The 22,942-nt window shown below is 43.9% G+C and overlaps 1 protein-coding gene across 2 annotated transcripts; it reads right to left on the reverse strand.

Annotated features, from left to right (window-relative positions):
- Nucleotides 1-131: 131 nt before the first annotated feature.
- Nucleotides 132-22,848, reverse strand: TEF (TEF transcription factor, PAR bZIP family member). 2 transcript variants are annotated; one of them, XM_085048638.1, is made up of 5 exons: nt 22,530-22,848; nt 11,805-12,131; nt 10,069-10,289; nt 9,223-9,434; nt 132-7,304 (listed from the first exon to the last, which is right to left on the reverse strand). In XM_085048638.1, the coding sequence occupies exons 1-5, from the start codon at nt 22,630-22,632 to the stop codon at nt 7,283-7,285; spliced, it is 885 nt and encodes a 294-aa protein (XP_084904764.1). In that variant the 5' UTR covers nt 22,633-22,848; the 3' UTR covers nt 132-7,282. The 2 variants fall into 2 exon arrangements, with proteins under 2 accessions (XP_084904764.1, XP_084904756.1); XM_085048630.1 differs by lacking the exon at nt 22,530-22,848 and adding an exon at nt 17,716-18,011.
- Nucleotides 22,849-22,942: the final 94 nt, after the last annotated feature.

Below are 22,942 nucleotides of genomic sequence, written 5' to 3' on the forward strand. Positions count from 1 at the left end.
CCTACTCTCAAAAGGTGATCAGCTGCTTTAGGGTCTACCATCTTCAATGCAAATTGCAGGTGTAATGCTGGCAGTGGAGCTGTACAGCACATAGTATGCTACCTAGAGAACAAAATTACTGGATCTCAGCATAGTGGAATATACATTTTATTTCTTAAAAAGGAAGGGTACTAACAGAATTTAATACAGTCAAAATTTTACATTTTAAACAAAAGCTTTTCTTTTTCTTAAAAACCAGTTACGAGCAGAGAGGTGAGAGGATTTAAACTACTCACAAAATCCAAGCTGAAGACTTTGAGAATTCAAATCTGTGGTTTATACATTTAAAAAAGTGTAATAAATGGAAATACAAAATAATACCAACTCTGTAATAGTGAAATGCCCTTTCCTCATTAGATTGCTGTTTAAGCACCTTTATTTCCACCCATCAGCTGCCAGGAGTGTTTAGGTTTATGTACAAAATAAGCAGTTTGGGACAGAAGATTCATATATAAATTAAAACCATTTATGGCAATACAGTTTTACCCAACCGCTTTACAAGCTTTATTATCTCTTTCACTTCTAAAGACTCTTTCAGTCAGGATGATCTCAAATGCACTTGACAGACTGCTTCAAAAAGCAGCTACATATAGAGGAATTATATAGACAACCTCAAGGAGTAGACATCCAAGAGATTAAACAACAAGCAGTAAAACTAAGATCAGATTTATATCTTATATAAATACTGTGCAGATTTATCATCCATCCCACTGAATGAATGGGACAGATCAGTGTCACATCTTAAGACAAAAAAATACTTTTATCCAAGAGGCAACAGAATTTCAGGCCAAATATAGCAGATAGGAGTTCCCTCAAACCATTTAGTTAAAAACTGTATGTGTCTGAAAAAGCTTTACAAGAACAGTTTTCAGAATAACTTGCACATATGCTTAGCTGTTTCGTAGCTATTTTACAGCCTAGAGACACTAAGAGAGGAGAAAAAAAAAAAGAAGAAAATAAAAAGAGATGCCATTGTCTCTGCCCACTACAAAAGATGTGGCTTTGTCATTTATGGAACACTGCAGACACAGCTGTTACCAGAGAGGAAACTGCTCCAGTACAGCATTAAAGACAAAGTTACATTATGGCTGGAGAAAGTGTCATCACAGGCTAATCTCTTTACATGAACGCTGATGGATTAATCTCACCTCCCCCTCAAAACCCAAGCATTCAGACTTCCTAACAGACTGCTCATGATTCTCACTCCACTGTTTTCTATATTTTCTTTTTAACACGAGATAGAAAAGGTCATGAAAGCTGATGAAAGTTCCAGCTGTGCAGCATCCAGTGAACATGTACTCAGCAAAACCACAAGTCATTAATCACTTTCTCTCTCTCCTTCCACACCACAACAGGAAACCTGTGTCATCTATGTACATAATGGAACTAATAAAGATGTAGACTATCTAGGTCACAAATAAGCTTCAGTAACAGTCACTCACTGTTTCACTGCAACTTGCTGCAGTCTGGCTGAAGGGTGGAGACAGATCTGTTTGAGCCAAAAGAGAGAATAGTTAAAAAAAACACACTCAACAAAAACCACCCAGCTTTAGTTTTCCTCAGTCACTAAGGTTTACGAATAATTTAATATTGCTACTTTCCAAATGCTACTCACAAACAAATCAACTGTCCAGCTAACAGGATGGGAAGAGTACAATTATGAATGTAATCAGTGAGTACTATTAAAGAAAGACTGGAAGAGAATCAATTCCCTCAAAATCTTAGTTTCTCTGCTTAAGTAGCTCATTATTATTTTTAAAACATTTTTTTGTTGATAGAAAGCATCACAACTATTCAACTAGAATTCCACAACATCAATCTTTGTTTTGATTTCTGTAGTTCTCTAGGAAAGAAATAATCCCAAATCAAGCTACATGAAGCATTAACAATATTCAGATATTACAATGGAAGCACTTATTTATTACTTCATAGAACAGATTAGTTTTAAAAGTGTATTTACATATTCTAAGTTATACAAAATACAGTATTCCAATAATCATGTTAATCACCATATTTCAGACAACTTCACATAAAAGTGCAGAGGATGCATCCATCCCTGATCCTGGCCAGTAGCAAGCGGTCACCCTAGTGTGACAGGTGAGAGTTGCTATTGTGCCCCCTTGGGAAAACAAATCCCACCATACCTTCTCACTGAAACGTAGCTGCAGATCTAGGAAAACATTCAGGCAGGTACACGAGCAAGGTTTGTTGAGACCCACAGACCAAAATCACATGCCTTAATTTACTAGATGTATGTGAAGTACATTTTTAATTTTTTTACAGATGTTGTACAGCAAAGGGCTTCTGCTCATGCCTTAGTTAGGAAAATGAAGTAACAAGGGTTTTGGCTATGTAACAGGCACCCAAATTACACTTAATATCAACAGCCCTGTAACTACAACTGGAGAGTGTGTTAAGGACACAATTCTGCAGCTGACTGCCTGGGCAGAGCTTCACATTCAAGAACAGATCCTGTGAAGTCCACATGGTTCTCTACAAATTTAGGGCTCATCCCATGCAGAAATGACAGCAGAATTGAGGCCTTAAAAGACTGGGCCACCAGATAGTAATTTCCTCAGGACACAGCACTGACCAGATCACATTGGCAGGTCAAGTCCCAGTGCAACAGCACACTTAGTTGAAGCAACAGATATTTTTTCATGCCTTTCTGCAGTAACTCTCCTCCCTATCAGTATATTCCTTTCACTTCCTTCTGTACTGTGAAAGTAGGACCAAGAGAAAGAGATTCCCAAGACCTAAATAAGTACTTATCTTCAGTATGATGCTAAACTGAGGGGATCCAAATAGGCCTAAAATCGTAAACAGTGAGGTGCCAGTTTTAGCAATCTCAGGTCAGACTCGCATTACTCTCCTCTTCCCGCTTTCATTCTTTGCTCTCCTTGCCAAGTATCTATGTCTATCTATACATGTATCTTCCTCAAAGGATTCCTTTCTTCCCGTAGGTGTCTGAACTACAAGAAGTTTGCATTCCAAAAATTACTCATGAGGGACAGCAGACTATCAAACTAACAAATTACAGCTGTAGGACAATCTGCATTACCATGAATTAAATCACTGTAATTTCTCAATTAGCATTTTGTTAGCATCTCCACAGATGTTTATTTAAGCCTATTCTACCTTTCTGCCAGTCTTTAATTGTAAGTTTATCTATTTTCACCATGTTACAGTGGCAGATATACAGATCACAGTAATTATCTGAACATCTAGAAAGCCAGTCAGAGCCTTGTAGTGCTGCAAAGGCAAAACACTAGCACTAACAAATGATTGTGCTCTTTATGGATTTAGGTGTATGTTGCCAAAAAGATGACATTTATGCCCTAAGACAAATTTGCATTTCTCATCTTGTGCTTAGCAGCTGAAATTATAAGGGTGAAAAAAAGCCTATCTGGATTTTACAAAGGTCTGAGATACCTCCTCTCTCACTAAAAATGGAAGCACCTGATCACAAGGAACAAAACCCTTTATGCTCAGGTGGCTTACAGTACTGAAGCAGCAATATTCTCCTCTGTGCAGGTCCATTATTTCTAGGGCTATGCATTATTTCTGCTATCTACAAAAAATATTCTTTTTCCGCACAAGTGGTTTTATTACAGTATTCCCAAAGCTGCTGGCCTTCCACTACACCTCTCAACTTGAAATTAATTTGTACAATTAGTAGCAGGCCTGCAGGTAATGCTGAAAGTGATTTCTAGTTAGAACATCTTGGGCTTTCAAACAGCACAGCAATAAAATGGATAATTGTCAGAAATGACATAAAACGTTACTAGAAAAACTGCAAAAAGCTGCTGAGCAAAAAACCAAACAACCCAAGAACATTTTTTCTCCAACACAAGTTTATAGTATGCTACCTTTTTACTCTGTCCATGCAGGACCAAAAAAACCCCCAAAAAACGGCAGAATTCAGATGATCTGACTATCAAAAGTATTAGGACCAGTTTACCAACATTACACCTGCAATTTGAGATGTATCCACCTGATCCCAGCACTGAATGCTTCAGAGTAAAGCAAAGACACACACAACTCCAGCACTTGCTAAAACATTACAAAAACCACATAAGATTAAAAACTTTTTTCTGCGGGAGTTAATGAGATCTTTGTTACTAGCTTCAGTGGGAGAAGACCTTGGCAACAAGTGAAAGATTAAGTTTCTTGGGAATTTTTAGACACAAACCCACTATGTGTAGATTAGATTATCATGTATGAAAGCGATACTGTATTAAATTTTGTGCATCATTTATTCATAGCTGGTGTCTTCCGCAGAGTAAGACAATACTCATTGTCCACAAATCTCATCCAGAGTTTATGTATTTTCAAAGTTAGTAGTATGAAATGGCCATGTGATGTCAATCCATTTCTTAATGAAAGTATAGCTCTGTCAAAAACTGCTCTCTTTCCTGGCAGTCCCTGCAGTCTTGCTGAAAGGTGCACATGCCCTTTATTCTCTCCCCTTGGAGATGGTCCCTTTGTGGCTGGAATGGGGTAGGCTGGCATCAGGCACACTTATGGCCTCTACAGTATGTTCCAAGGCTAGAGAACTTAAAACTCTAAGTGTCAATTCAATTTTAATATTCAAAGTGAACTAAAACAAAATTGGTCTTCTTAAGACCACTAAGAAAACACACCCAAGTTATCACTTACAGATAGGATTGTCATCTTAGTCAAAGAAACAAGTTGATATAGCTAATCATTCCAAGAGAAGCAGAGAGCTCTGGAGCAATAAACTTAACTTCCCGAGACTGCAAAAACTGAGAAAGGAATTCAGCATTGCACAGTATTTTTTGTCAGGCAATATCTTCACTCCTTTAAATAGTTACTACCTTCTCACCTATCTTTAAAGATACTGCTTCTTAAAAACAACAAAAAATTCTCCAGCTACAAAAGTTGAGCCGCACTCACCCTAAAGTGCGATTTTCCAGTTTTGCAACCCGTAGACACATGAATCACAGATTGTGCAAATCTGCATTGTCCTACAGGGAAGCACAAATGTTTGCTAACAGTCTTCTCTGAAAGAAAGATCTAATGAACATTCACTGTTAGTTCCATTGTGTAAGCTTTTAATATAACAGAAATAAAACAATAGAATTGCACATGCTAATCTCACTGACTGAATATTTTGCTGTTAAAATGTCATGACATACTGCAAAACCAAATCCTGTACACAATATGTAAGTATTTAAAAGATATTCCTAAGCACAGTAGGATCCAAATGAAGGACTAGCAACTCCTTGCCCAGTTACTACAGCCTTTAGCTTTGATTGGAACAGGAAGCATGACTTTCAAGAACAGGCAAGGCTGACTGAAAATTTAGAAATTATAAATGAAAAAAGTTGCTACATTTACATGCTGTCAGGGTTGTTTGTTTTGTTGCTGGTTTGTTTTTAATCCATGGTTTGGCCTTTATCACCAAAATAATGCAAAAACCAGTGCATACCAAAAATATCAGTCCAAATCAGCAGTAGTTGATACAGGCAGAGATATATATTGACATTTCAGCAACATGGAACTAAGCTATTCATCTATTTGATAAAAATATCTCAAGATTATCTCAGAGCTCTATAATCCCAACTTATAATAATACACTCATAGGTACACTTTGGTAACCAGCAAAAAATTAAAAACACTTTCTTGACCTTCAGGACATCGTCCATAGAAAATGATAGGTCAATACTACATTTAATATATATGCTCTTTACAAAGGTTATGCTGTCAAACATTGGTTATAAATCCTGGCTTTTGAATTTTTTTTTTTTAATTAAGATTACAATATTAGCTGCTGCTTCTCACATTTTTCTCTTTGCCTTTCTGCTCTGAAATTAGGAGTGGAATCTTCTGGGTATTACAAACTCAAAATAATTGTTCAATATGATAACACTGAGCTATGCTGGTAACTAGTTATGCCTCATAATTTTGGCACTTGTGCTTCTGAAAGCTTTCAGGATTATTTTTCTTGAGGTGTATGATATTCATCAATCTCCAGGCAAGAACACACTCCTGTCTGACAAGCTCCATTTTGGCTACAAGCAGGGTTCTGTACTCCTTTCCTAGAAAGTAAGTACTCTTCCCACATGGATTTAGCTCTTAAGCTTCCTTAATATAAGAGCAGATTCTTCTTATGCTGATGAAACTCTTACAATGGAACTTCCACCTACTTCCTCCATCTTCTACACACAATAAACATCTCCACAACCTGTCCCAGCTTTCATCTACCCTCCCACACCAGCACAAGGGTTGTCACACTTAAGCTAGCTGCCCATTGTAACTGTGGGATATCATTGGCTCTTTTACCTTCAGCACCACGTTTCTCCTGCACTCAAGAGACAGAAAATTGTAATATGGCAGCTAATAGCCATTGTTTCCTGGAGCTAATACTCATTTGGTAGTTTCAGACTGCCAAAAGACTTGGGGATCAGCAGCTCAGAATAGCACCTTTTCCATGATTGCTAAGTTGTTAGCAGAAGAATAGATCCTTGTTTCAGCAAGATACCATAAAAGAAAGTGAGCATCCTAAAGGAAATAAAGGAAAAGGCAGGTTACAGCAGTGTAGCTGTGGAGCAGGAAAGCGACCGAAGTGGTTAATTATTACATGGGTCATTTGATAGAGGTTTATTACTCTCTGTATGGCATACTGTGGTGCTTTCTGGATTATTTCAATACATCTGCTGTAATCTTCTGCACTGAAGTCTCACACATTACAAGCTGCTGTCTTCCTGGTGCCTTTAGTTCTGCACTCACAGTACTCCACAATATGCTACACTGTACCAGAAGTGAGCTGCAGTATTAAATAAAATTCATTATACTGCAGGGAAAAGAGTCTTAAAATATAGCAGTTCTTTATATATACAGACACTTTCATTTAAAACTCCCTCTTTTCTTCCACTCGAGTGCCAAAACGAAGAGTCACTATTCACACAGGCTGTCAACAGACTTTGAGACAAGGACTTTGAGTGTCTTGACAAAACCCCAGTAGGTAAGCTTATTGTAGTTCATAGTTACAGTGAGAAAGACAGATAAGAAAGCCATATACAGAATTAAGGAGACTTTGCACTTTTCATCATGCCCAGCCCTGGGTAGTCAGATGGGGTACTTGCAGGCAAGGAGGCAGGCAGGGTCATCATCAGTTGTTTGTGTTGGGACACCTCATAGATTTCACTGCTCACTCTGAAGACTGGCGATTCATGTGTGCTTTTTAGTTTCTTTGTTTTTAAAAGTCTTTAAAGTTGCATCACTCGGAATCAGATAAGTCACTTTAAACAAAGCAAAGTGTTAAGTGTGACAATTTATTTATAACATACTTCCCACCATCACCACCACAAACCACCCTGTGAAAGAAAAAACCCCTGCTGAAAGGGTGACAATTTTCAGTATGTTTGAAAGAAATTAGAGCAACACTGCATCAAGAGCCACTCTAATCAAATTAAGAGCATAATAGAGGGGGGGATAGTTCAAAGCATACATTAAGTGTTGTGGATTAGCCTGCTTCTCCACTTCCTTAAGAAGTCAACACAAAATTGCTCTAAACTCATACTCATAATTTCCACATTATGTTTAAAAGACAAGCTAGTCTTTAGCATAGAAAATAAACCCTCATGATTTTTTAATATATTTTCAGATTTTGACAGAGGAACTGCAACTACCCTCAACATCATCACCCCACATTTACTCCTTAATACAAATATTATCCCAGGAAGTATAGCCTAAGAGTTCTGACACAGCCACTATCTTAAGACAGCTTCTCTTGTTAAGAGGACTTCTAGACATATACTTCTGGTGAAGCTTCTAGTTCTTGCAGTTGTATGTTGTGTAGAAGGTCTCAATATCACAAACAGCGTATATTTCTTTTAATACCACATACTGTTGAAGCAGTGCCTGGTGCTGAGAATGGATTACTTCCAAGAGGGCAAGTCTTGTGTGCTAATTTCCTATCAGGAAACATGCTGGAAATAGAACCAGCAAGCAAGGAGAGACCAGATATGCTGCTACACAGGAGATAGTGAGGTAAACTGTTCATGTTTATAGTGGGTGTAGCTTATCCCATAGTGTGTTCACGAGGCAAAGGACCAAAACTCTTTCTCAATCTCTTGCACAACAGGTAAGGTGCAGTAAAATAACAGTGGCTTGTTTACTTCTTAAAACAAGCCCCTTCTTTCAAAGCATAAGATGCTGGCCATTTTTTAACAGCTGGGTCTCAAGGTTCAGCCTAATGAGCCAGACCTCTTTTTCTAAATCTCCCTTACTTCTCAGTTAAGTGCAATATGCTGCTTTATCAGCAGTTCAAGAGGGAAGACCCTCTAAGGAAAAAAAAGGAGGGGTGGTGGTAGAAATCCAGTCTAGAACACACATCAAATTATTTTGTCCACATTTGTAAAGTGAGTGATTCACTACTGTCTTCTCTCCTTGGTTTCTGCAAATTATGCAGGATTAGAACCTACCAAGACATTTTGGCAGTATTGTAATCAAAACTGCACCAACTCCATTCTGCATAATGCTCATGGATTAACCTTGCAATACTTCTGTTTTTACAAGAGATTGATTATTTTTCTGTCTTCCTGTCCTAAAGGTTCCCCTATTCCTCTTCAACAGGAACAGAGTTCTATACAACAGGTACTTTCTAGTGCCTCTGAATGGGAAACAATTTCATGATGTTGCCCAGCAACATCTACTTATTTCCTAAAATTATGTTTTACACTTTTACTGGGAGGGGTAGGTGGAATGGAAAGGAGAAAAGAGCAGGAGTTTGAAAATTCAAAAAAAAAAAAAAAAAGAAGAAAAGAAAAGAAGAGAGGAGAGTCTCCTAGGCTCTTTCTCCACTTAAAATGAAGGTTAGAACAGATAGCAAAAGCACTGTCCAGTCTGGAGGGATCCACATTTATTCCTCCAGACAGGTGAATCTGTTCAATTCCATGACATCAGAAAATGCTCTATCAGTGTTAAAAACAAGGCTGTAAATATGGACACTGAGATTTTGGACAACAAAATGATCAGGAAAGGGCCTGAACAAGTTGTGCCAACAGAAACAGGGTTTGTGTTTTGTTGTTTTTTTTCTAATGTAGATGCAAAATGGCAAAGCCTCCATAAACTTTATTTCTGGGAGTCTCTACAGAAGGCAGAGAAGTCTAAGAGGCTAAAACAAAGAGCCCTAACAAGGAAAAGGGGTGTGCTTACAAGGGTCCGTATCTGGTCTCGTATTTAGAAACAATGTTCTTGCATCGTCCCACTTCCTTGCGCAGCTCTGCAACCTCCGTCCTCAGGGCTGTATTTTCTTTCTCAAGAAAGGCTGCCCGAATTGTGATCTGATTCTCCTTTAATCGCCGAGCATCACGGGAACGCTTTGCCGCCACATTGTTCTTCTTTCGCCTTGTCCAGTATTTTTCATCCTGTAGTAAAAAAAAAGATGCCAAACTGACAACTGTTTCAGAGACACCTCTTTATTGCAGAATGACATTCACACTGACTGCTATATTGAGGAATCTCCTCCATGGGTTTGCAGGACTCTGACATCAAAATGGAGACAACGCAGTACTGTAAGGTTTCATCTTTATATGAGTCTTCTTTTAGGATAAACCAAGTGCATTGCTAGAACTAAGAGGATTAAGAGACTTGGGTATTAAGAGAAGCTGTCCAACTGAAATACTCCCTTTACTTAGTTTCAGTTCAGGAGTGTACTTTGACAGAAAACCACCTGTTCTTTTGTCTGGGTTGCTTAAATCCAGATCTGACACAATACTGGGCAAATATAAACAATGGCCTTCAAAAGTGCAGGTGATTACTTGATAGTCCTTCTAATTTCTGTGTATAGCATGATCAGTTGCTCCTTGCCAGTAATTATCTCATGATACCAAAACCTGCAAAACAGCAAGCACAGCAGTTGGCTTGCCAGTTCTATTCTTGGCAGTGCTTCTGCCCGATCATGTAGGTATACTGCATTAGCTGTGTATGTCTAAGTGTTTGGACAAAGATTCAGAAACTTTTATCAAGGCCTAGAAGAGTTTGCAGCAATAAATCTGTTACCTTTTGCTCATCTGGGACAAAAACCTTCTTGGCTTTTTTAATCATAGGTTGTGGTTTCAGGTCCTCTTCGGTAAACTTGTGTTTGCGAGGATTGAAGAGCTCACCACCAGGCACACTGGACAGCACTAAATCAGCAGGGTCAGGGTTAAAATTCACCTCAACTTCTACGCAGTCAGGATCAATGGGGCTGGGCGTATTTCTCTCATTTTGTGGTGGGGACTCTGGCAACAACAGGAGAAATTACAACATATTCAGCAGGATGAAGAGAATCAACAAAGAAGCCAACTTGTGTGTCTGTTTATTGCCCAACTGTTGTGAAAAGAATTTATTAGTATTATTTGGTGCTTTCTGACCAAATAATGTTTCCAGTGTTTCCTGGTGTGGTGGGTGCTGTACTGCTGCTGGTACAGAGAAAGAGTTCACAGTCCAGTCTGTAATATAACTCTAGGAACATATGCCAGACTAACAGACATGAGTAGACAGATGCAGGACAGGAGTTAATACTTGCTTGGCAAAAATTACATGCTTTGAATACATAAAAAGCAGCTTCAACAGCAGTAAGAAGGGAGAAACTTGTATCAGGCTGAGTTTTGTACCACAGAAATCCTTACAGAAACAAGCGTGCCCAGAGACCCCAGTCCCTGGGACCTTCAAAGGTCAGATAACTAGACTTTCAAACAAATTACTAGATAAAGGAGGATTTGTTACAAATGCAACACTATTCTTTGCCACATAGAAACAAATGCCCCAACAGATTGTCTGACACTGATAGTGTTCATATGAACTTTAGCATATTAATATCATTTACAAAACTCCATATGCATGAGCTGCAAATGTCAGTGCAATGTGCAGAAGTAATCAATAAATAAGTTTTTCATGTACCACCTAGAAAAAAGCTACAGCCTATAACTTAAGGAAGGAGTTCCACCTTATCTTTCTCACAGATGCACAGAAGAGGTCCAGAGCAAAATGCTCTCTGTAAAGCTTGCTCATAAAATAGTACTGTGATGGCTATCAACATTTAAATCTAGGGCAAACTGAGCTGCTGAATTCTTTAATAGAGAAGATCTCCATACTACAAATGAAGTTTCCTAGTACCATTTAAGCACAGTTTTGTTTTTTGTTCCTCCATTCCTACTTCAAAGCACCACAGAACATCAAACTGCATCATTAAAACACGTATTCCAAGTGTCTGTTCTCACATTTTCCAGGCTACCACAAAAAAAGATTGCTTCATTGTTTTTCTATTTAACACTGTTATTTGAGATACATTAAGTTTGCCTAAGTTCACCCAAGCAGACCAAGGTAGTACCAATGACCTGTGACAAGCTACCAAATCTATTGTAAAATAATCTGAGAAAGTATTTTCTCAATATGTCCAGCTTCTCACTAGATTAGCAATACCAATAAAGCAAATATTATATGTTGCTGTTTCAGCTCTTCTAATTTCAAAAGCAAAACAGACTGCACACTGATAGACAAACAGACTGCACATTGATAGACACTCATTTTTCATAGGACAGGAGGAGAGGAAGAAAAGGAGAGGCAGCATCTTCATGAACTGACACATGAACTAAGGCTCTACATTGAGCATGTTTGTACTGTTTAACCTGCCACAGCTAACACGTTAGCATCACAGGTTAGCAGACAGGTTAGCATGTCCCCTCTTCGATCTAAAGAGGCACTTTTTAATATGAGAACAGAAGTCCCTCAGAGTCCCATATTATTCCATCTACCTGTGCTGGAGGCTGCTTCAGATTGCTGGTAAACTGCAGTGGAAGAGGATGATGCGGGAGAACCAGTGGAAGCACCGGCAGATTCCTTTCCTTCCAGCTCAGCCACAGGCAAGAGTGGATTCTGGTTCAAATCCAGGTGAGTAGGGCTGGAAGGAATTCCATTCTCCAGCAGGAACTCATCCAGATCCATGTACTCCAGGTGGAAAGACTCGCCATCGTACGGAATAGTTTTGTCCCAAATGGGTGGCATGAGGGACGCAGAGACTGCCATAGTGCTGGCAGCTGCTGCCTCATCTTCTTCAAGCTTTATTTTCTCCTTCTCTTTATCTGAAAGATACAAGTAGGTCACTGTACAAGCTGAAACACAGGAGAGACTCAAGGTTTAAGAGTCTAACAAAATCCCCATGAAAGGAAATTCAGTAAACTAATGGTTCTGCCTCATGTCATGATCTGGAAAATCAGATGTTAAAAAGCACCATTCATGTATGGAACATTCGAACCCCCGTGATGTCTGGACCACAGGCAGCTAAGGAGCCTTGCAGATCAGCATCTTTGCTGTGACAGCTTACCAAAGTGTGATGAAGTGCTGCATGGAGCTTATTAACCAGTCACTGCAAAACAGCCTGGATTTTACAAACCCATCCCAGAAGACAACAAATGGGAGCGTCCCTAAGCAGGATTACATGGGAAGCCATTAAGTAAATTCTGAGGAAGCACAGTAGCTTATTCTATGCACAAAGAAGGAGGATGGAGAACAATAGTTTAAATACAAATGGACAGGAATATGGGTTTTCAGATTACATTTGAAAATCAGCCATTGGTCCATAGGACACCAGAGACCTGGATGCCTATTGTTCAGCATTTTAGAAGCATTTCTCTCTGAAATGACTCAGCATGTCCACAGAAAGCAATAGCTCCAAGTGCTGCTCACTATAGATAGCTCAGAGTACCTACATACAATTTTTCACTCTTTGGGGAGATGGCTAATAAGGCACACTCCCACGTCCCACCCCCAAGTCACAAGAGACTGATGAATTTTTCTCCATTTACTGTGGCACAGTGCACATATTACAGAAAAATGGCTGTTTCTATGTTCCCCATAGCTACTGAATCTTAACAATTGTCTGAGACAGAATCCAAGCAGAAAACTCAAGCTATGGAATAATTACATAATTTAAGAGATAAAAATAAGCTGGCAGAAAAAAATAACTTAAAAATACAAGTAATTTTCCTGATCCAGCTCTCCATGCAGCCATGCAGTTCTACCAGCAATGAAGGAGACATTGCAGAAGCAGTGCTAGTACTGCCAGCACTGCTGTCAAAAGAAACAGTCACCAGTCATACCCAAATCACCTGCAAACTGGGCACTACCATGGAAGCCAACAAATATTCAGTTCAGTAGAACAGGCACTCCGAGGACATGCACCAGACCAGTTTGGATCTCCAGTATTCACAGAGGTTAGCCAATAAAATGCACCAATCTTTGGCATTAGGGTTTTCTAGACTGGCTACAAAATGCTAAAGGAGCATTTTTCTTTATCGGAGGTGGAAGTGGGGGTGAAACTCTGCTCTAAATCAGAAAAGCCTATTTATATAAAACCCATTCTGACAGAAGTGGCATTCCTTCCGCTGTTGCCTTAGCTGGTGTGGAACTGAGACTGAAAGAGCTTTTTATGGCTTAAAGAACAGTGCTGCCATACAAAGTAAATTATCTACCATATTCTGAACATTTTATACAAAAGAGGATACTGATTTTAAACCAAGCAGCTGAGAAAGTATTCACCAGCCACCAACTTGGGACCAAGAGCAAGTACCTAAAGGACACATTAAATTCAGACCAGTGGCTCCTGGACTTAAGCTTTGGTAACATTACCTTGCAGTTTTTGGCCTTCTTCTTACCACTTCACACTGCTGCCTCTGAACTGCTATCTCCTAGCTACTATTCCTGCTATAAACTCCTCTTTGCAGGGAGTTTTGCAACTTTCCCACCCTTTGCAAGCATGCAGGTTAACAGTAATGATGCAAATAAGCAGAATGTTTCTAAACAGTTCCTACTTGAAGCTAGTACAGGAACAGCATGTACTCTACATATAAGGAGGATTTCCTTTACTACTGGAGCACACCCCACCAAACTGGAACCAACATTTCACCTGTGAATAGAAATTGTGTATTTCCCAAGGTCTGCATAGTGCCCATCACAACCAAACCTAGATTTGCACTGGATGTTGTGGATGATATCCTAGTAAAGATATCATCAAAACAAATGCAAGCAACAATGAAGAATTCTTTGCAAATAGTTATCTTTAATTAACATTATATAAAAATTGTGAAATGCTGAGTTCAAATGTCAACTAAAAAGAAAAAAAATTCTTGAAAACAATAGTACACCATTATAAGCTATGCCAGTTTTAATACAAGCCAGCAGTGCTTTTGTTTTGCAACATCTACTACAACACCTCCAAGAGAGGAGAAAAGAAACATTAAGTGATTAGTAGGCTGAATATAAGGCTTAAAAATATGTTTCAGAATGTAGATGCTAAAAAGACTACACTATTGGCATATGTGGCTCTTCTCTGATCTTTTAATGCCTTTTGGATGTGCACCATCATCCTGCTGGCCTGCAGTAACCTGGAAAAACTATGGTTCCTCCAGCTTCCTCTTGCAAGTGTCCCTGGCTCACACCAGATTAGCTTTTTCCTCCACGTGAGAAAAGCATGTGAAATTTTTTGTCCTTTTGCTACAAGTTGACAAGTACTGGGCCCCCGTGCTGTCTTTGTTTAGCTATTTTGTCTCTCTCTCCTCCCTCACTTCTAACACTATCTAAAACAAAATAGCAGAAGTTACCGCACACATTGGGTGCCCATCTATTTCAAACGTGATATATAACATGATAAAACCTTTGTATGATCATTTTTGCATTGATGTTTTCCCACAGGCTTTCTTTCAATTCATTTAATCTTTATTTCTGCCGCACAACATCCTGCTTGGGTGCACAATATCTAATGAAACACTAATTAACTTCTTGCATCTTGAGGGGCAAGTTTCCACCTACCTCAGCACAGGGACCTGAAACATTAATTCTCTTAAGATATTTATAGTGTAAACAGGTATTACCTGACAGTAGAGCTGCAGTATCCTAAGAGGCTCCATTTGCAGCGATTCAAGGTCACCCTGATAAATCTGGACTGTACTTCTGCAGATGATGCCTCATGTCCGATTTAGCCCCCTCATTCTGCTACTGTGACCTATTAACTGGGTTGTACATCTGCTGTTAACAGGGAGGACACCAGTTCATGCTCAGTAATTTAAGTAGACCAGTCCAGTTACTGAACTGCTGGAAATAGTGCTGTTTTAACCAAAAGCAGCAGCCTGAAAAGAGCTTTATTCTCCATCCTGATTTTTCCTCAAAACCAAAAAACCAACCAAACCAAAAACCAACCAAAAGACTTTGGCCATGACGCTGTCAAGAGCTATCCTAGCCACAAACAGAACAAATACTTATTTGACAAACTTCCCCTTGTTCACAAAAAAAATATTGGCAAATTATACGGAAACCACTATATAGACCACGGCTGATTGCTCCACATGTCTTCAGTCCCACTTGTGAGGATGGAACAAGGCAGGTTGCAGAGTTCCATATCCCTGACGCCCATTACTGTGATCTTTGCTGAGGCATTCCTCCTGCCACAGCAGTGTGCAACTGGTGATTAAGGCATCCTTTGGAGAGTATGCAGCAGCTCGTTACTAATAGAAGAGACCTACACTCCTGCTCTAGAATATTAATTGCCTACCCTTGACCCACAGGACTTTTCCCTTTTTTTTTAATTAAAATATAATTATTTTTATTTATTTAATCCTTGTAACATACACGACAACAGCTCCCAGCAAGGCTGGTCAGCTGTACCTGGTAGATGGCAGGGCATTCAAGGAGATGGCATTCTGCTGGAACTGGCTGACCTCCCTCTGTTGCTCAGGAGGATTAGAAAGCCTGCTTGCTTACTGGGTAGTCAAATTACCCACAGTGGTTGGAAAACCCACAGGTAGCTCGCAGAGACTATAAATGAACACTGCAGCTAGCTGATACCATTTCTTACAGAGTAAGACAGAAAATGGTATTTTTGTCAATAGGCATTCCAGACGAAAGGCACAGGGTCTTTTCTCAAAAAGTTTGCTGAAACTGCACCCCTGGATTAAGTGAATGAGTAATTTTTTAACATTTTGACTGTATCACTGTTAAAGGAACAGCAATCAAGGAGCCTCTGAAGTCAGTTGAGTCACAAGTCTACTGACAAGCTTTTTGTAAATTAGGAGTAACTACCTGCTAACAATGAAGGCATTCTTTCTTTTGTCTTGCATATGCAAACAAGAAAAGTATCAGAGACCAAAATAAACAGAAAGCAACAAGTTCCACGAAGTGTGAAGTGAAACAGTACACAGTGAACTAAGGAAATCTATGGAGAAATTTTAAGAATAAGAACAACCTGAACTTTATCACACCATGAATGAAGAGGACTGGATGAAATGGACTCACTAGCAATCTTTAGAGGCTCCAGCCGAACACCTTCACGAGCTGGAATGGGGTCATCTAGTAACCAATCTAGTATCAAATGTTTCTAATTTTAGAAAAATGCACTACCTCAAAATCGTATTAATTTCAGAATTTTACATCTCCAAGGGCCACATCACATGATTCTGCACACACAAATCACCCCCAAGACAAAGTCACCAAATCCCTATCAGCAACCATTATTGTTTCCATGCATGAACTTAAATTGCTCCTGCTGGCACTAATGTCTTTAATAAGGACTGGGTGCAAAAATATCTTAAGAAATCCCATGATTTTGTATATTCAAGATTCTGTGTGCTGCAGCATCCTGCACCATAGCAACATAACTAAAACCTTTATCACAAGCTGAGTCTTTCTTTTTTTTTTTTAGCAGAAAGGAGAAAAATATAGTCTCCAGAATCACAAAATGGATAAAATGGATATATTTACAGGGAATTGTGCAATATTAGACATGTAAGGTAGGTAGGATGCTCACTGGGAACAATCTTGCCAACCTTGCTTATGCTGTGGTGTACCCTGGATGTTGTCTACTGTTCCAAAAAATGACTCAAAATTAATCTCAAAATTTGTAAGTGAAAGGACTTATTTTATTATACACCACTGCACTAAGCATTACAGCAGTGCAGATAATCCTGAGCCTTCCTCGAAATGAAACTGATACTCCGAAAGGCAAAAATTCTGCCAGATGAGAAAAAAAACATAGTGTGCTATCAGCACTGAAGACTGTAAGCACCAGCACTGCTATTTACACAGCTGCTGTCTGCATCACCAGTGGCAGAGGCAGCTCTAGCCCATGCAGGACTGCATGTGCAGACAGTCACTCATACCCTTCTGGATTATCACCGAACCTAATCTGAAGGGATCTGCTGTTTACTCGTGTCATCGGGCAACTTCCCAGCAATTAAGGTCAAGCAAGACCCGAAACCTTCTCACTGCTGCTCCCAGCTACGCGTCTAGAGGCGGGGGAGGCTCCAGACAGCCGAGGGACTAAAACCAGCATGTCACGTCTCGGCTCCTGCCCACCCCTCGCTCCCGCAGCATTCGGTTTTGCCCAGCGCAGGCACCTACACGCTCCGGAGAGGACGATCCCTGGGAGGCGGGGAGCGATCCCGTGCTGCCGGCACTTGGCTCGGCCGGCCGAGGGGGCGGAGGGAGGGAGGGACGGGGCGGAGGGAGAGGGCCGGGGCGTGCGGCCTTTCCCGAGGGTGCTCCCCCCGCGGCCAGTCCCGCCGTGACCCGCCGGGTCCCGCCCTCCGAGCCACGGGGCGGGAAGGGGGCGGTGGGGGTGGATAGCCGGGGGGCACCGCGCGCTCCCGCCGCCCCCGCGCGCGCCCCCACGCTCACCCAGGCGCGCCTCCCGCGGCGGGTTCTCCATCAGCTTCTTCAGCACCAGCGGGAACGCGCCCGCCAGGCCCCGCCGCTCCTGCTGCGCGGCGGCCCCCGCGCTCCCCCCGGCTGCAGTGGGCTCTGGTCCTCCCGCCGCCGCCGCCGCCTCCTGGTGCGCGGCGCGGCCGGGCATACTCCCCGGGGGCGGGCGGGCTGTCAGCGGTCACCGGCGGAGAGGGGCTGCGGTGGCGACTCCCCGGGACCCGGCGGCGGCGGCGGCGGCAGCAGCAGCGGCGAAGCGCGGAGCGAACGGCGCAGGCGCGGCCGGCTGACGCCCGGCGCGTGCTTCAGTATTCATGAGCCCCGGGTCCCCGCCCCGGCCCGGCCGCTCCGCGCCCCGGGATTGGCCACTGCCCCCCGAGCGGGGCGGCCCCGCGCTGACAGGCCCCGCCCTTCCCGCCCTGCCCTCCCCGCGGCCGGCGCGGGCACGCGCCCCCCGCCCGCCGGGGCACGTGCAGGGGCGGGGGCTCGGCCGGGTCATTAGCATTCGGAGCCACGCCCCCTCTGCTCCTCCCCCGGGTGCTGCGTCACCGTCAGGCGGGCGGAGGAGGCGGGGGGAGGGAGCGCGCGCGTGGGCGGTGGAGGAGCGGTGCCCGCCTGCCGCGGAGCGCGCGCCTGCCGCGCGCCTTCTGCGCCTGCGCGCGCCCGTCCGTCCGTCTCCCCGCGCCCCTCAGCGCCTGAGGCGGCCGTGAGCGAGTCGGGGTCCGTGAGGGCAGTGAGGATGGTCCGGCTGTGCTACGCCTGCGAACCCCATCCCTGTCCTGCCCCGGCGCCAGCGATCCAGCCCGCCCTGTCATCCTCGTCTAGGATCCCGAAATCACCTTTCCCGCGTGCCCTGGATTTAATCTCCCTCCGTCCCACACGATGCCCGCAGCGGCCTGCCCTACATAACATGGGCAGGGAGAAGGACTTCTCTGCTGTGTAGGCATGAGTGGGCTGCTGGGGGAAGGGAGAAAAGGCCGCCTTTCCAAATGGTGAGGATCACAAGAAATCCTTGTGATTCTCCGAGAGGCCCCCTTGCTCTAGCAGCAGGGATGCCGTGCTAGGATTTAAGCTTCTGAACACATCAAGGGAGCAAATGTTGCCAAGTTGGTTCCCGAGAGCACGGGCGGATACTGAGGAGCATCTCCCACAGAATGAATAAATTCGCAGAAGTGGCAGATGCGGCAGCCACAGTAGCTGTCAGCAGTGGCTGCTCTTGCCTCGGCAGGATGGGCTGCAGTGAACCTACCACACAGTGCTGCGAGCCGGGAAAGGGAAGGGTGTGCTCCGCTGGGATCGGCCTGTCTGCATCCAGCAGAGCCGCGGGAGCCAGAGCAGAAGTGTCCCCTTATGTGCCAGCAGAAAAGAGACGTCTTCGTCTCAGGTAGGCACTTGGGTATCTGCTTGGTTCAGCTTCCCCTCCACAAACCTCAGACACTTAATTTCAGTGGCAAGGCACAATTTTACCTGACCCTTACTAATAAACCCTGATGGTGTTTGTGACAAAAATATTCATGTCTGAACTCTTCCCCACATGCCCCAGGAGAAGGAATGGATTTGAAGTCACATGAGGTAAGTGTTTTCCTCCATTGTCTTACTGCAATGAGGCCAGGGGACGTCTCCATCTAACCTGGGAAGATGTGGAGCTGCCCTACCCAGCAGCTACTTCTCTTGTGTAGGCTGGGAGGCTCAATCTGCTGCCTCCCTCGCAGGGATCGGGTGGGACTCCCAGTGCAACTCCTGCACACATGCTGCCCAATGGGAAGCTTGGAAAAGGACACCCTGTTAATACAGGCTGGAAAGGCACAGGTTAATGCATGATTTATCAAAGCTGATAAATCCAGTTGCAAGAAGCAGGCAGAGCAGGCCATGCTCTGCTGCCCAGCATGCTCCAGGGCTGCTGTGTGCCCTCCACGGACTCCCTCTGCCTTGCCAAGCTCAGCTGGCAGGAAGAAAAGGCACATGCGTGAAAGGCAAATGCCACTTCACAGAGGGTAATGAGACACAGATGTTAGACCACACACAACAGAGGCAGCACACACAGCTTCACAAGGGGCTGCAAGCTCGCAGTGGTACTTTTGTCTAGGAAACAGCTACTGTTGGGCAGTAGATAGTGAGGTCACAAAGGAGCAGCTTTTAGGCAAGTGGACGCAGCCAAAGTCGGGCAGGCTGCAGGCTTCCCATTCAGTTATGGCTCTCATGGTCACTTTGTTCCATTGTTGTCAATGCTGGTGGCCCCCAAGGATGATGCTGTGCCTTAGCATTTTACAACACTCCTTCAAGGAACAGGGTCTGTGCACATCCCCCCTGCAGAGGTCAATGGCAGCTGCTTTGCTGTGTAATGTCTGTATGAAAGGAGGTTATTAAAACCACTCAGCAGCTTTTACTCCACGGCTTTTCCCTATAGATTGACCGTGTTCTTCCTCTAGCACATTTCTACCCGTGCTCCACTGTGCTAAGGTTTGTTCTGTATCACCCTGACTTTGCTTGGAGAGGGTCTAGACTATACAGCGTTAGCTGCTTTTCCCGAAGGCATGAGGGAGGGAGTTCACGAGGAGCATTCCTGTGGGTTCCCTCTCATATCACCCTGCTCCAGCATTAGCGCTGCCCTGCCAGCTAGGAGGGAGGCTGCCCTGAGAGCTTTTCCTCACCACCTCTGGGGATTAGGTGCTCAAGCAATTGCCAGCAGAAAGTGTGCACTGCACCACAAAGCTGTATCTTCTTGGTTAAGCTGGGATGTGCCTGGGATTTTTACATTTTCTTTCCCTGTGCAGCTGAGAAGGAAGAGTGGAGGACAATGAGATGTGAGGAGAGGAATGCAGCAGCCTTGGCTGTTACTGCTGGGAGTCTTGTCAGGGCAGATAATGCACAGCAGCCCAGTTCTGGGGTGCAGCAGGGAGGGAGGCAAGTGACAAGCAGCTCACTGCTGGGCACAGGGTGTGAGGGGGCAGGTAAACAGCAAGCCCTACTGGGAGGTTTGAATAGCAGAACAGAGAATTTCAGAGAGAAACCTGCAAGCCAGCAAATCTAGATGAGTGCTGTCTAAGTATGGAGACCCAGGAGGAGAGAACTGAGCTCTGTGGGAAGAAGGCCATGATGGGAATGCTGGCCTGGAGAGGGAGGCACCATAACAAAGACAATTCTGAGGATTACAGGAGGTGATGCTCAGAGGCAGGGTGGTCCTGGGGCTGAGGAAGAAAGCTGCCACAAAACAGCACTCTCAGCTGCCAAATAAGTCACATTGAGTTAAATTATTCTCTCTGCAAATCATTGATCTCTCCTCTGCCCTCTACTCCAAACAGATAGGTCTTGCCAGCACTCCTCCCTTGGATTAATTGAATCCACTTGGCTGTGGAGAGCAGAGAGCCCAGAAAAGCAGCCAAACTGAGCTTAACCACAGCAAGGCTCTGCACCACATGAGCCACCCTTGGCTGTTACTGCCTCCTCCCAGACAGTTCCACTTTTCACCTGGGTATAGTCAGCTCGGAAAACATGCCCTGGTCCACACAAACAGTGGGACGTCATAAGGTGTAATAAGTAAACACACCTGTTAGTGGGCAGGCAGTCTCAACAAAGAAGAGAGTGAGCTCACAGAAGGCAGCAGCAGAGCAACGTGACAAAATGAGCCCCTTCGGGGGTAAGGCAGCTCCCCTTGCCCTATTTCCCTTTCCCACAGGGAGCTGTGCATGTGCCATAGGGCTAACTGTACTGTATTACATCAGGTGTAGGCAGCTGCCTTCCCTGCCTTACTGTCACAGCAGCAGCCTCTTCTCCCATTGACGCTGGAATGAGAGCAGGGCTCCTCTCCACACTGTGTATCTGGCTTTTCTGCTCCTGGCTCCTGCTGCCCCTCAAGACTGCAGAGCTGCCTGCATGTCCTGGTACTCCCTAGAGAAGAGCAAGTACTCCCTAGAGAAGAGCAAGTTCTGGGCATGTTTGTTTTTGAAAGCTCAACTCACTCATGCGTAGACTTAGACTTGTTGAGCTGAGGTGTTCCCACACGCCTCCCCAGCACTCAGCAGTGAACAATAAAACACAAAAACCAAAAAGCAGCCAGCCAAGGGTGTGTAGCACCCTATCCAAAACCAGAGACCAACCATCAAGTTGTGTGATGGGCACTTGGAGCAGACCCAGCAACAGAGAAACAGTCCAGCATGAGCAAAGTGTTCAGCACAGCAGAAGCCCAAACTAAATAACCTCCTGGGTCCTTTCCATTTGTTTTCTAGGATGCTGCACAGAGAACAGGAAAGCCTAGGAGTACAGAAGTGCTCTTGCAGAGCAAATGCAGCATTTGCTATCTATGTTCTCTACCCCAGCTTTTCACTGATAAACAACTGCAGCATCAAACAAAGTTTGCACAGAGTCAGCCCGCCCCATGCAGGCTGGGCTCTCTGGACAGTCTGGGAAGAGGCAATGTCTGGAGGCTTAGTGGTTATTAACCATAGGACGACAATGAATGGCAATTCTGGAAATTGCTTCTACGTGAGCATGAAGAATTGTGCCCAAGCCTTTCCTGTGCATGAATCTTTGAGGGTTTCCAAGAAGTAGCTGAGCACAGAGATTAAAAGGATCAGGAGCTCAGCACTCTTGACTGATTTTGTAATCAATCCATTCCTGCTGTTTTTCCTCCTAGCTGCCCGACATGCACAGTGCCAGAACTCCCTGTCTGAACTTGGACACTTTGGGGAAACACACCCTTGAAGGGCTAGCAGCAAACAAGATCTGCACCTTTCTCACCTGGCAAGGAGAAATCAAAACAGAAACCCCAGCATACATTTCCTCAATCCTACCTGTCATCTTGTTGGTCCAGGGCAAGGAATACTCCAGTAGGGACTTCAAGACTTCCGGAAAGTCCAGGGCAGTGGGGCCCCCAGGGGTATTGCAGCTTGACATGTCCTGTCCTGGGACTGTGCCAGCAGGGGTAAGGGAGGGCCAGGTGCCTGGCCACCAGCGTTACACCCCGCTCCTCTGGGCGTTGCGAGACGGGCTCGGATGCACCCGGAGTAGGTTTGCCAAACTACTCTGGCTGAGAAAAAACAGGGAGGAAGGGAAACAGCCTGGCGGAGATGCAGCTTGCCCGGCTGTCTTCACCTCCCCCTCTCCCACTCTGAAGTGGCCAATTGTGGAAATAGCTTGCAGCCTTGCAGGGCTGGGCCGGGCGCCTGGCCAGCGTGGTTTTACAGGGCCTCTCCCAGCCAATCCG

This window comes from Lichenostomus cassidix, chromosome 1Aa, assembly GCF_008360975.1.
Source record: "Lichenostomus cassidix isolate B80296 chromosome 1Aa, HeHo_3.0, whole genome shotgun sequence".
Classification (NCBI taxonomy): Eukaryota; Metazoa; Chordata; class Aves; order Passeriformes; family Meliphagidae; genus Lichenostomus; species Lichenostomus cassidix.